At 38.2% G+C, this 14,443-nt stretch overlaps 1 protein-coding gene across 5 annotated transcripts in view; it reads left to right on the top strand.

The window, feature by feature from the left end:
* The first annotated feature begins 652 nt into the window (after positions 1-652).
* The window catches only part of RFC1 (replication factor C subunit 1), a 40,920-nt gene continuing 27,129 nt past the window's right edge, over positions 653-14,443 (top strand). For 2 of the 5 annotated variants that reach the window (XM_062575457.1, XM_062575454.1), the window contains exons 1-4: positions 653-722; positions 6,680-6,808; positions 8,541-8,616; positions 10,619-10,738. In XM_062575457.1, the coding sequence (XP_062431441.1) occupies positions 720-722; positions 6,680-6,808; positions 8,541-8,616; positions 10,619-10,738 (328 nt within the window). In that variant the 5' untranslated portion in view covers positions 653-719. The remainder of the gene's footprint in view (positions 723-6,679; positions 6,809-8,540; positions 8,617-10,618; positions 10,739-14,443) is intronic. The other 3 variants (XM_062575458.1, XM_062575456.1, XM_062575455.1) reach the window with 2 other exon arrangements.

Below are 14,443 nucleotides of genomic sequence, written 5' to 3'. Positions count from 1 at the left end.
GCTGTGTTATCTGCTGCCCATATAATTAGGATGCTTCATTTGGCTTAGTGCATAAAAAAAAATGATTCAGCTCCTCGAGGCATGACAGGGATTATGGTTTAGCAGTCAATCCGTCAGCTTTGCTTCTCTGTCAGAGGTGACTGCCCTCACCGCAGAGGCACCTGTTTCTTCTACAGCTGCAGCACCTAACAGCCCAGCAGTTAACATCAGCTCCTGCCGACTGCCTTTTTGACTGACAGGCCGAGACCCGCACCGCAGCTGCCAAGCCCCCCTGTCCAGCCGAGGCGGAGCGGGTGACAGCGCCGCCGCCTCGGGCCGCTAGAGCGGCCTGTCGCTACGGCAGCCCAGCGCGCGGCACCCCGAGCCGCTGCCTGGCAGCCTGCACGCAGCCCGCGCGGGCAAACACGGCGCAGCAAAGCCAGGAGAGAGGAAGGGGACCACGGGCGGAACCGCAGGAGAACGCGGAGACGCGCAGCTCCGCCGGGCACGGCAGGGCAGGCCAACAGCCACCCCGCCAGCACCGCCCCCGCAAGGAACATGGCGCCCGGCGGGAGGCGGGAGGCTGCCCCCGCCCCGCGCAGGGCCCCGCCCCGCCCGTCGCGGCTGTGACGCCGGCGCCGCGCGCCAGGTGTTCGGAGTTGGCGCGAAGGCGGGGGGGGGGAGGTGGGCGCCATGGAGCCGGCGGCCTCCCGCTAACGAGATAAACGGCCGCCAGCAGCATGGTGAGCGCGGTGCCGAGGGAGGGTGGGCTGTGCCGTGCCGTGTCCGGTGAACGCGGCGGCTCGGCCTCGCCACTCCTCCCCCCCCCTTCCCCCCCCCCGCTTCTCTCGGTGGGGGAGGGTGGGGGAGGGAAGGGAGCGTTGCGCAGTCTCCCGCCGTTGGGGCCGTGGTGGCGCGCGCCGGCGGCCGTTGGGGAGCTGCGGCGGCCGGGCCCGCTCGCGCTCCCCGCGCCGCCCCGCGCTGCCGCCGAGCGGCGGGGGCCTGCCGCGGGTGGGGGCGGTTGGGCCGCCGCTCCCTTCCCCGCCTTCGGGCCGCGGGCGCCTGTGCAGAGAAGCAGCTTCCCGGGGGTGCGTGCACAGTCCGGTTACCCGAGAGGGAAGCGGCTGTGACCCTCTCCAGCCCCCATCCACCTCCGAAGCGGTAGTGAAACCAGGCGCAGAGGGCGAGGTTGTCCGAGGTGGGGTGGCCCCTCTTGCCGAGCTCCGGTGGGCAGTCGGACACGTTAGCCTCTTCTGTCTGAACGCAGGCTACGTTTGTGTCTGCCTTTATTTCAGTAAGGGTGTACACGAGGGCACTCCTGTTTCACAAATCGCAGTGTGCAATGTTTGTAGAAAGCCTATTGGAGTCAGAAAGAGAGAACTTAGGCTGTAAGTGGATACGATTGTAAGTAATGGAGGTGGCATCTGTGTGCAGATGTGTTACTGGTTTAACTAAAAATGCTGTTCTATGTCAGATCGTTTAACTCTAATTTTGAACACTATTTACCTAGAATTTGACCATGTGTGTCTCTTACACTTGACACTCAGCAATGATGGGCAATACCACTGAGTCTTTCACAAACTGATACAAAGAGATCTGCCGGCACTATGGATGCTGATACTATTAAACCATGATATTCTGATATTCTGTTGGGGGGAGTTGATGACGTAGAGCTACATAGAGGCACAGGAGTTTTTCTGGCTCTCTGTACCCTGGCCTCGCCTCTTTAGAAAACATTACATGGGAAGATTTACTTCCTGCTTTCTCACCTTCCTGGGATATAAACTGTCTTTCTCCATGTCATCCCCTTCTGAAACACATCTCACAAAGTTTGACACTTTTCTAGAAAGGAGGAAGACAGCCATCATTTGGGGGTGGGGAAGGAGGCAGGAAGGATGAGTTTTCTCAGTCCATTCCTTTTCCAGTGCCGAAAAGAAGAGGCTGTGCAACCATTGTTGCTGCAGTTGTGGAGGGGGGTGCAAAAGGTAGTGATACTAACTTGTACCCTGCTCTTTGCTATGCAATGACAACACAAGCATACTGGCATTTAATATTATGCAGTTGAAACAGACATTTTTCATGTAGCACCAAATACAAGCAGATGCCATCTGCTTGATTCTGCAGAATCTTCTCAGTTCTGCTAAACTGATTTGTGTTAGAAAGTATTTACTTTTATCCAGATCAGTTCCCTGATGCAGTTACCATACAAACAGCTATAGTCCTAGAACTGAATGACTAATAGTAGGGGCTACTTGAGCTGCCTCTGTTGCTGAGAGAAACATTCATATGGCCATAACTGTAATAGCACTTGGTATATACTTAGAACTGTGATATTGTTCTAAAATATACTGTGTAGTACCTATTCCTCGTTTACCACTATTAGTAAGCTTTAAATTAGTATAGGTATCCATGCACGTAGTACTGGTTTAATTGAGGTGATATTTTAAATTTAATTTCAGTTAGTGCAATTTTTGTGGACATACCAGATGTCAAGGCTGGTGTGTGCACAAAACTTGCACTGAAACAGACAGACCTGTAATTGGCACAGATGGTTTTTTTGGTGGAAAGCTTGTATGGATACACATCAGAGTACCTAAAGTAACTTTTTATTGCAGTCATTGAGCTAGGTTGATGAAATTTGATTTTATGCCTCACAGTATAGTTTTGAGATGCAAACTTAGTTGTAACAATGTTGTTCTGGAAAATACTCTGCTTTAAGTGATCCCAGTCTTTTAATAAGACTGCATTTATTGTGGCTAACAGTGCAGTGTTGCATGTACAGTGTACAGTCTCACAGAGTTGAGATTATTCCATCGTCTAAGCGTTGGAATAGCTTTGTGCTGAACTTTTGTCTGCTCTGTGGTCTTTGGTTTAGGGTGCTTTTAAATTATGACAGAAAATCAATTTGGAGTGTTTATGAGAGCAGTGTTGCAAGGACAGGTTTTATAACTGAATTTTCTAACCTGAGTATTATCTAAAGTCTTAAAAGCAATCTTGATAAACTCTTGAGTAACTAGTCTTTGCACTAACAAATTGGTTTAAATTTCAATTAGCCTTATTTCTCCATAGTAAAACTGACAGAAATCTTTCAAGAGAAAACTTGCAACCTGACATGATTAATTTCTATTGTCTTCTACTTTTGCATAAGACTGAAGATTTGAAACGGCGGTGAAAACTGTCAAGAACCAGACCACTTAGCCGTTAGTGAGGTTATACAGTTTTACTAAGATAGCTCAGCAGGAAGCCGTGCACCTGAGTACAGCATTTTAGGCTGACCGGTGCTATGCACCAGCTACCCTCCAATTGTGGGGAGATCGATCATAAACACTGGGCCTTGTCTTGGACCTTGGTTAGATCTCCACGAAATGTAGTGGTCCAGATGTGGATCAGAAGCCTTGGTTTAAAAGATGCCTTTAAACCTGTTATGCCCAGTCAGTATTTTTTTCATGTTTAGGTAGAACTGTTTGAAGTTGTGTTTTACATTGGTGCTGCTGAAGCATCCATGGGGAGCTGCACTAATACAGCTCTGCCTCTTTAATTTCACTCTTCTAGGCAAGTAGATCACCTGGGACAACTGTACTGGTAAATATATCCCCAAGATACACAAGGCTGATGAGTCTTGTGTTTTTTGGGGATACATCCCAAGGGGAACTTGTCAGTCACATTGGTATAAGCCTTCTCTCAATTGAGTGCATACAGATAAAAATGAAACATACACAGTTTCTTTCCACAGGTAGTTGTGTGATGAATTAATTATTTATCTGATATCTCTTAAAAAATAGCACAAAAAACCCTGACTCTTACACATCTCTGATAAAAGCTTCCCAGAAAGGTAACTTTATTATTACGACATACTTTTCTGCCAAATGATTTGAGTTCACTGTCTGTTTTAGTCCAGTGGTGTCTAACAAGGTTATCTTTTCTTCAAAAGAGTAGGATGGCCAAAGAAGATTGGAGGATATATAATGGTGACGATTGATGAAGATTGTACATAGTTGTCAAATTTCCTTTATGCTTAGGGCTGTGTAGTTTAGTCACTGGGAAGTAGATTGTCGCTATGAGAAATTAAAATTTACTACCCAAATACAAACCTCTAGTCGAAAAACTCTAAGTGACTTGTGTACTGTTATATTTACACTATTTTCTAAAAAACCTCTTAACACAAATATATAGCAATAAAAAGGGGGAAAAAAGCAACCATTTCTTGAGGATTGAAGTGCAACTTTCAGCAAAAGAATAGAATGTACTGTGTTAACATATGGAGGTGATTTTAGAATGTGTAGCTGTATCACCACAGTATTTTTGAGGAAAAAATAGTATTTTTGTGGGTGGCGCTTTCTTAACAGATCGGTAGAAGATGCTGCTTTGAGTTAAACAGAAAAAAATCATCACATTAATTATTTATTCTCATTTGACCAGTTAATTTAATGACTTCCTACCTGCATTATCAAAGAAACTAGCAGTTAACTGTCATTTCATCAGTTTATTTTAGATGTTTAAACTGATTTGGGTGAAAAAGAGTAGAAAAGAGAATAGCTTGTTAAGGTGACCATAATTAGGTAAGATTTTTTTTTAGCTTGAAATGACAATTTACTTCCTATTTATAGCACATCAAATGTACAAGGGGTGTGGTATTCATTTTGTGAATTACTGTTGTTTGTAAAGAGCTAACATGATATCTCATGAGAACTGATGAACCAAAAAATAACATGTATTCTGGGCCTTATCAGTTCAAGGACCTTGATTAAAATAGTGGAGGAAGTTGGGGCACACAGGTTGATTTTATTATAATATTATTATATAAAATAATTTTATTTTTTAAGTCTTCATTTCATAAGCAGGATATAATGAAGTATTTCCTTATATCAGTCTATAAAAAATAACATTATTTGGTGTTTTTTTAGAGCGGCTCAGTTATTGTGGTATATGTTCACTAGTCAGTCATTTCTAGTTAAAATACTTGAACAAATATAGAGTTGTTATTAATTTAAAATTAATTATTCCCAAAATATTTTAAACTTGAAAGTAACATTTATAACTATAAAAATAAAAATAAAGCTTCATTCTAAAGTCAGTTTATTTTGCAGTGTTGCAGTATTTATATAATGTTACTATGTGAAAGATCTAATGAGAATTGTAATCAGTTTTGTCTGTTGCCTATGTAAATGAAAAACTCAAGTCAGTAACAAGGCCCGAGTGATCTAATGCTTGAATCTACTTCAGGATTTTTTAAATAGGTGCTTTTGCCAAACAGCTTAGGTACAGATATCTGCAGTTGAAATTTCTGAGCTCACACAGTACTGCATTCATATTGTAGGAGTACATGTAAAATAGCTGAGTGCTGAAAATTTATGCCTTTAAGGTATAAGTAGATATAAGTATATAAAGTCTCATTGGGGAAGAGGGTTTTTCAGTCTACCCGTACCTGTTTGCAGAGTCAGTTTAACAGGAAACACTTCTGATTCTAGAAAATTGTTTTAAGCTAAATACCGTAAATAAATTACAAGTATCCCATATTTTGTGAATGCTTACAAATAATGTCTTCTATTGGTTTTAGACGTATAGGGCTCCGATAACCCAAACAATTGGAGAACTGGTAAGAGAAAAGGAGCCTGAAATACTTTTCACTGATCACATATTTTTATAGAGCCTATAAACAACAGTATTTTCTTAAAAATGGTAATTTCACCTGTGGTTCCCTATAATGATCAAAAACTAACCAGCTGAACTCTGTGATGAGGAAAGGAACACCTATCAGCTGAGCAGAAGAGACACTGCTCAGCTTAAGCCACTCCCTTTATCTGCTATATATTTAGGCCAGCTTGGTACCTTCTTTCTTTAAAAATGGCTGCTAACCCTCGAGGTAGTGATAGGAAACAGGTACAGATTTTTCTCAAACTGTTTTTTAATAAAACTGATTTTTTAAAATAGAGGTTGGATATGCATTGTTGTGTCAAAAAAATGCCCCCTTTTACTGAAGCTTCAGATGTTAGTTTTTACATATATAGGAAGCTTTTTCTTCTGCTTTTTCTTCTTTCTTTTCATAAGGTAATGAAATAGAGTTATAAAATAGACCTTCTGTGGTTCTCTGTGTTAGAGAACCTTTCTCTAACATTCTTAATGCAACTTTTTTCTTTGCTTAAGTTTTAATCTATTTCTTACTGGCTATTTCATAGAGAGATGATGTTTGCTGTCCTAAGTTTGTAGGAAGGTAGAGGATGCTGTGTGTCCTATTGCTTGACTGCTTTCTAGCTCTTCTTAGTGCTTATTTATTTTTTCACATTGAGCACTACTTTGTCATTTTAATTGTAAAAGTATTTTGGGCTGGGTTTGTGGAAGAAAAGGATTCTAACTATAGATCTGTTTTTAAATAGCTCTATTTCATTGTTGATGGAAGTTTGTTTTGAAGTGTGTATTGGTAAAGATGTCTGACTAAGGCAAAAAATAAATTCTTTAATGATTCAAAGATGAGAGAAAGGTTGCACAGTGTCTTGTACTGACCCCCTACATTTAACCAGCTGGTCTTTGTTCTCCAACCTGTAACCAGATTGTCCGGATCATGAAATACTGTATCAGGAGAGTTACTGAGGAAGTAAATTGCTGTGTGAAATGTAATGCTGTTCTGCAGTGTGAAGCTTCTAAGAATGATGTATAATGGAAAAAACAAACAAACAAAGCCCTCTATTTTCCTGTTTAATAGGATATCCGGAAATTCTTTGGGGTTGTACCTCCTGGAAAGAGGCAAGAAAGTGAAACTCTGAAAAAGAATGAAAAAATAAAAAATGGGGAAGGTTCTTCGAATGGGAAGAAAAGGGGGAAGGAGGCTAAGGTTAGTTTTTTGTTTCATTTTTTCTTATTTGTAAAGTGATTGGTTACTCTGATGTATGACTGTACATGCGGCTTTTTTTTAAGTCTTAGTTCTTTCTATATAGTCAAGAAACTGAATAGATACCAGTTTTCTTTTTAAGATATAGGAGGAAATAACTGCTTAACATTAACTTCTAGCAGCAAAACTTTGTAGATGATGAAGAAAGTTACTAGTTTTTGAAACACTTGGGTTGTATGGCAAAGGAAGGCTAGGTGAAAGTTAAGTGGTCAAGTGCTAATGTAGAATGAATCTGATACATTTGAGGTTAATCTAGCTTTGCTTATATTTGTTCTTTTATTTAAAAAGAGGGGTGCTTCTGCGTTGTTAATGTATGCATATAAAAAAATGGCATCTTTGGTGAGGTAAACTAGTGTGATACAGGAGCCCTCTGAGCAGTTTTTTACCTCATAGTTTTTAAACATCTGTAAGGGAAACATTAACATTGTCTTTCTTAGAGAGGTCAGGTATATCAAACTTACTGCAGGGACTAAAATCTATAAAGTGATATGTCAAAATTAGATTCTGGTTTCCTTAAACTTTTCATGTTAATCATTTGAACTGATTTGAAACAGAAAGGTGTAGCTGAAGAGGAGTTTCTAATCAGTTAAAGGTTGGAAAGATTTGTAATGGGATTGCAGTGTTTAATGGGAGAGGTTACAGTCAAGAAGCAAGATATTATTGAAAAAAACCCAGTTATATGAGGTTTGTAATTTGTCTGTCACGATGTAAAAATAACCATTCAGTAGAACTAAAGGATAGTAAACTTAAATCTAGAAAGAACACTATTTTCTGTGCCTTGTTATTTTTTTACTCTGAGTTCCCCCGTTATATCATGGATTTAAAAAGTGTCAGATTAGGACTGGTTGTTGCATTTCAGATTAGAATTGTATTATTAAAAAATTTATCTAGAATTATAATTTAAAAGTCTTTTTAGCCATGCATGATTAAAAAAAACAAAAAAAAAAAACAAAAAAAAACCATACAGACAAACCCTTCCACAGTCAACAGTCAGATAGTCCAGGAAGCTTCCTACCTGTGCAGTTTCTGTTTTTTCTAGATGTCTAAAACTTAATGATTTTTAAAAACTTTCACGCTACCTAATACTAGCTGCTGTGAGATGAAACATATCCTTTAACTGTGACCATTAGTACAATCTGTTTTGACAGTTGTACTGATTAGTGAGAGGAGGAATGGCAAACAACAGCACACTTGAAATAAATCTAACTTCAACTGCTGTATGCGTTTTTCTTGCAATCAGCTATTACTCCAAAGTTATGTATGGCGGGTACAGCTAAGCCTTATCTGGAATGGAACCACAGGTGTACTAGCTCAATTGCTTGCAAATAGTGAATTGGCCTGTACCACTGCTATTTTTGTTGGGACCATGCCATTTCTTCTTTAGATTGGAATTTTGAAGTGCTTGAAGGTCTGTTTGGTTACTTCAATTGGCATTAAAAATTGAGTATCATCATGTACTGTTTATTTGAAGCATACTTAGCTCTGCTGCTATGATTTCTTCCTTGTTTTCTTCCTCACCTGTGGTGAGTTAACCAAAAAGTTGTTCTTAAGCGTAATTTGGGGAAATAAACTATTTCTGTTAGAAATTGTTTGAAACTCATACATTTGAGTGTGTCGCTGAGTAAAATCTGGAAGAACCTGTTTATTGGTTGAACTAATGGAATGTTACTATTAGGTGAAGAATTCACCCAGTGAAGATGATTCCAAACGAAAGCCAACAAACAAGAAAAAAAGAATAATCTATGATTCAGGTAATGAATCCTGCTTCATATCTTCTGCATAAAATTTAAGGTTGTTTAGCTAATTGCTGCACCTGAAAGCTGTGCTTTGTGTCTGTTCTTTGTGTAAACACAATTCTCAAAAAAACAAACAAAAATCTTCTTACATGCAGCTGAACTAATGGAGAGGGATATCTTTGTGTGCACTATTCATGGAGATTTTTATTGGTTCACAGTAATTATTGTTATTGTTGGATATCTAATAATATTTGATAAAGTACAACACGTGCCATAAATATAGTGTGAAATATCTATTAATAGAACCTCTTTCTCCCTCCATTCTCTCCCTCTTTTTAGTTGGTTAATTTGATAAAAATTCTAGATTTTTTTTTCTTTTTTCAAGCCTGTATAGAAATTGGGCATTCTAGGTTTCTCATTTTATTAGAGATAAATAACGTTCTACATTGCTACAGGAGTCTGGTTATATACTATAATTTCACATTTATTCAGTGCATATACATGAAACAGCAATTTTCATAGAATGATTTGTGTTTCCATGCTTATCTTTCTGTTTTGAAGCACTAGCTTCAAAACAAGTTCAACTTGTATTCCTGATGTTCTTGAATGTTTTAAATTCATGATGTTGAATATACAGATTATCACTTGCAGTATTGCTTGTCCCATTCAAAATATATTCTTTGAAATATAATAATACACTACTTTTCTAGCACTCGTATCTTCAAAACCTTGCCTCTCAAGTTTGTTTAATTTAAAAGCTTGGAATTCCTAGTTTGATTTTTCTCAGTTGTTTTGTTTAATCTCTGATTGGTTTCTGAATCTTGCAGAGCTGTCATGAAACCTCAGAAAAGATTGCAGGAATTCCTGCATTTCTTCACCCTTGCCAAATTATTGATCCCTACTTTAGCTCAAGTTTTTAGCTACTAGGCAATTGATTCCCTTGTAAAAGGAAAGCAATGAGACAAACATCTGTCCCAATGATGTCAGTGTACATAAGAAAGTGTGTTCAGAAATTTAGCAAAAATTGTCATATAAACATTTCCTGCTTAACTGCAGAGAATATTTCTGCAATAAGGTTCAGAGTATAAAAGTAACATATAATTCAGCTGTTACCTTTGGAGGTATTTGTATACCTTCAATTAGCACTGCCAGTGTCTGCAGCATTAGCTCATCCTAGCCCATTAGGAGAGGGAAAGAGAAATATTGCTTTTAATTTTTTAAGATGGAAAAGCTTCTCAGGGACTGAAATACATGAGCATGTTGGTATGAACTTGTAGCCATCAGGGAATTTTTCTTTGTTGTTTTAACAAACAACAAAAAAATTAGATACATGAGGACATACCACAGAAAAAAGGCTCTGAAGAGTGGCCACGTGTTAACATATACTGGTTCTGTCAACTTCTTCAGTTTCTGTCCTGTTTATTTGTTTAGATATTGGTATGTGTAATCTTCAGTGCTGTAGTTTTGTTTTCTTGGTAAGCTCTGGGATACAGATAATGGTGATGAGAATGGTAGTCTATCAGTGTCCCCTTTGGGGGGTGAAGGGGAAGAGTACAATGTCAGTGGTGTATTTTAGCCTGTTAATAGCTTTTGGGTCAGTGTATTGACCAGCATAATACAATGCTGTGTAATCATGAAAGTTAAGCCCAATGAATGCATGTTAAAATTTGTTGCTGCTTTGTAACTCTGTGATAGTTGCAGTCATAGTTTCAGAAAGGTTGCTAAGCAGATGGACAGTATTGCTTGTTATTGAAACAAAAATAAAAGGCATAAATGATGCCTAGGCTATTAGCTGATGGGGGGAAAAAGATTAAGCTATACTCTGACCTTCTGTATAATATATATATATATGTGTATATATATATGTATATATATATATATATATATGTGTGTGTGTGTATATTTTCTCAGTCAATTGAATGTATTTAACACATGTTAACTGATGTTATTTGATCTATTACTTAAAGTCTCTGTGTATGTGGAGGAAATCTCTATTTATGCTGTGGTCAAAATACAGATTCAGAAGAGGAGGTGCAGTCAGTGAAAAAATCCAAGAAGCCATCTGAGAAAAAAGCAGCTACTTCAAAACTTGGTAAAGTTCTAAAGCAGGATCCTGTTGTTTATGTTTCAGAGACAGGTAATGGAAGAAATGCATCATTGTGTGTTTAGCTATAATGAGATAGATAATGTTAGAGATGGGATGGATGGTTTAACTGTTGTACTCTTAAATATAAGATCCAATGTTAAGGAAGGAAAATTATGTGCTCCTTAAACCAACCAAAAGCACAAAGAGGTTTAGCCTCCAGTGGCTTAGGTTGGTTTAATTGTCCGTACAATTTCATGAACTACCACTTTCCTGCTTAAAAGTATTTCAAAGGTTTAGTGAGGGGAGTTGAGTAAAGGATTTTAATATGCTTAAGCTGCTCCCTTGCACTTCTGAAACAAATTTTGATTATGATAAAACAATTCTTGTGTTTCAATTTGTAATGCTTATTTTCATGGTTGTTGCTTCTTATTACCGCTTTCAGCGTTGCTTTATGTGATGTCTGTGAGCTTTGTCCTTAGAGACAAGAATCTTATTTGACTGTAAACTTAGAGAGGAGACATTTATCTGTTATAAATCTGCTGTTACGGAAATCACATCCTGCAGAATTCTCATTAAGCATGTTTCTTTTCCAGCTCCCAAACAAAACAAAGTGATACTTTTTTTTTCCCCGGTGTTATTACTTCTATCATGAAGCTGTTTTGTTTATGATTATTTATTTCATATTTGAGATGCAGTGGAAAAAGTGTTGGTGGCATTAGCTACTATTAGTTGACAGGTGAGCATAAGCTTGTGTAGACTTGAATCTTTATATCACATATTTATGACAAGCACCGTTAGAGATACGCTGCCAACATAGGGGGAAAATAGATTTTTGTGAATTCTGTAAAATGCATCTATGGAAGAAAACAGAGCTTCTAGTATTTAACTTAATACTTCAGTACTAGTTGAAGATGGACTTGTGTGTATATATAGTATTTTTTTGGCATTTGAAAGCACTTGGCTGTGTGTGTGTGTTTCTTTGGGGGGAATGTGAAATGTATATGAGTATGCTTGCAGCTTCAGGTTATGCTTTTGATAGTTAAAATGGAACAGGAAGGCAATCAATAAGAAGTCTGTTAGTGGCATGTATTCTTTGCTTTTACTTACATGAAGAATATATGAGAATTCATGTACTAAAATTCATCTTACTGTCAGAATCTTAATCCTGATTTACTGAACAGCATGGATTGGAAGCATCTTAAAAGTTTGAATCAATTTACTCAATGTATTAGAAACTCTTGTGCATTGTTGTTGAATGATTCGCTCTTTCAATGCTGATAGATATCCAACTTAAACTGCTTGTGTTGTTAGGGTTTCTCCCCCCCCTCCCCCCCCCCCCCCGATTTGCTTTTAAAACATAAGTATCTCTTTCTGCATTGATCTATTGTAATTTCACTGTCTTGTTGTAATGAAGAAACTCAGGTGTTTTGACAGCAAGCAATGGTCGCTATACTTTGATCACCTACGGCACAATCTGTAGAATTTCCTCAAAGTGGCAACAGAGGTGAATCTGTTTTCATCCCAGAGGCACATTCCATATTGTTTGTCATGTATCTCTGCCTGTGTTCTATTGCTCGGACTTGAAGTGAGAGAGACTTGTGCTTTTGACAATTGCTGCCCTGGTTAAATACGCTTACTACATCCAGTATAGCTAAGGTTTTAACTGTGGGATCTTATATGTTTGTCTCCTAAATTAGAGTTCTTCATAGTAGAAGCACTTCCCTTATACAAATTTCTGGAAATGGCGATCAAGTTAATGCGAATACTGACTTGAATCCAAATCTTCTTGGGTAAAATGTATCATATGACTGTTACAATTCCAGTAGTTCTTCTGAGATTCATCTTTGAGTTTTAGGTTTGCATTTTGAAAGAGCAGACAGATGCTATGCCTGGGTGTAGTATTTGCGGCTTTTGTAAAATCATTACTGAACGTATAGATAGTACTGCCTCCTCAATTTTACCCTGTATTTTTCATACAAAAAAGGATTGTTTGCTGCTGTATCCCATTAGAAACATGATTCATCTAACTGTTCTCTTCACTCTCTTCCTGGCTCTTTTCAGAATCAGTTTTTCTAATATGGGTTGTGTACATCCTGTTCCAGATATTTGACCTGGCTTTAGCTCTACCTAGTCACATATTCAAATGAGCCCAGTTTACCAAACTATCACGAACACGTTATTTGTTTGTCCTTATCTTTTGCTCAATTTTTGTTCCTTTTGACAGTTTTACCAGCCACTGTTTTCCTCTCTAATCAATTATAAAGGGTGTTTAATAGCATTGACCCCAGAATAGATAAATGATCAGATTCCTGGGTAATAAATATAACACTTTTAGGCTTATTATGCAACTGAAGGTGATGTAATCAAGCTCTTCTGCATATGACACCATGGGAGCACTGGTCAAGGTTATTAGTGAAATCCCTGAAAACCATAGCTCAAAGTTACTGTTATCTAAAGAATCTTAGGTACACACACAAGTTGACTTACACTGTGTGACTAGAACAATGTCCTTATAACCTTGAGAGTTTACACTTTAATTTCATTTGTATGAAATTAAATTAATCTGCGGATAAATTGTTTCTTCAGCATAATAGAGCTGGAGTTTTTGGCCAAGTGGGTATATATTTACTGATACAGCTACTGAGATATATACACACACATATGTGTAAATATTTATACACACACACACACACAATTCTAAATAAATTTGTAGGTGTTTGTCCTTTACTTGTTTTTAATATTACACAGTTGAAAGCTTAAATCAAGAATAGTCCTGTTGGACTTGTTCCATACTCAGAACTTCATTCACAGAGGCTTTGTCTGCAGCAATGTTTTTGAAACGGCCTTTTGGCATTTCTTTGGATAATCGGTTGCCTCTACCTATTTCTGAATCTTTTTTGAGACTTTCTCCCCTGTGTTGCTTGAAGTTTTCCATCTGCTCTTCTGTATAACTTTTGCTTTTAATACAATTTTCTGAAAAATGATGTAGGAATTATCTTTTTAGTTTTTGTAAGCATGGATTTATGAGAATATTGTCTTAGTTTCTGTTTCTTTTTAGCTTATGAAGTTTAGAAAAAAAGTTCTTTGTGGTTCTGTAAGAAATACTTCACTATTGACAAAAGGAATTTAACTTGAATACATGTTTAGTTTCCTGATAGCCAAAGGTAAATTGTAATTATTCTAGCAAGTAACCGGGGAGAGAGTCTCCTTTTATGCCTGCGCCCTACTCCCCCCAAGTTCTATTTCTAAACATGTGATACCACAGTCTAGTGGATTGGGAAAAATTCCAGTGTTTGTTGTACTTGTTAAAATACCACTTTGTTTGACTGTTTAATGAAGTATGGAACCTTGAGCTTTGTTTGCAGAAGATGACCTGCTATTATGATGCATTGAACCTCAGCTGGTTTCATCACAGCTGGTTAGTTTGGTAGGAGCGGTGGCTTTTAGCGAACACCTAGTCTCACAGAAATCGTATAGTGCTAATTATGCATATGTAGCAATTGTCTTTAAGGTTTGAAAATGGCAAAATATAACTATAAAAAAAACCCTTGTTTTAGTGGCAGGCTGAATAACTTACAGAGCTAGGAAAACTGTAGGGTTGCAAGTTATTAGGAAACTGATTTTTTGAGAGCTTAAAAGATAGGACAAGAAGAGAATAGCTGTGAATGTGCTTGCTAAATATAGAGCACATGTTACTTAAAAATAAAAGCGCCAAAATCAAAATGCTGGTTGGAATGAGCAGTGACTGTGAAAGAG

The sequence above is a fragment of the Rhea pennata genome, chromosome 4 (genome assembly GCF_028389875.1).
Source record: "Rhea pennata isolate bPtePen1 chromosome 4, bPtePen1.pri, whole genome shotgun sequence".
In the NCBI taxonomy this organism is placed as follows: domain Eukaryota; kingdom Metazoa; phylum Chordata; class Aves; order Rheiformes; family Rheidae; genus Rhea; species Rhea pennata.
This window is presented reverse-complemented; position numbering and strand designations above follow the sequence as displayed.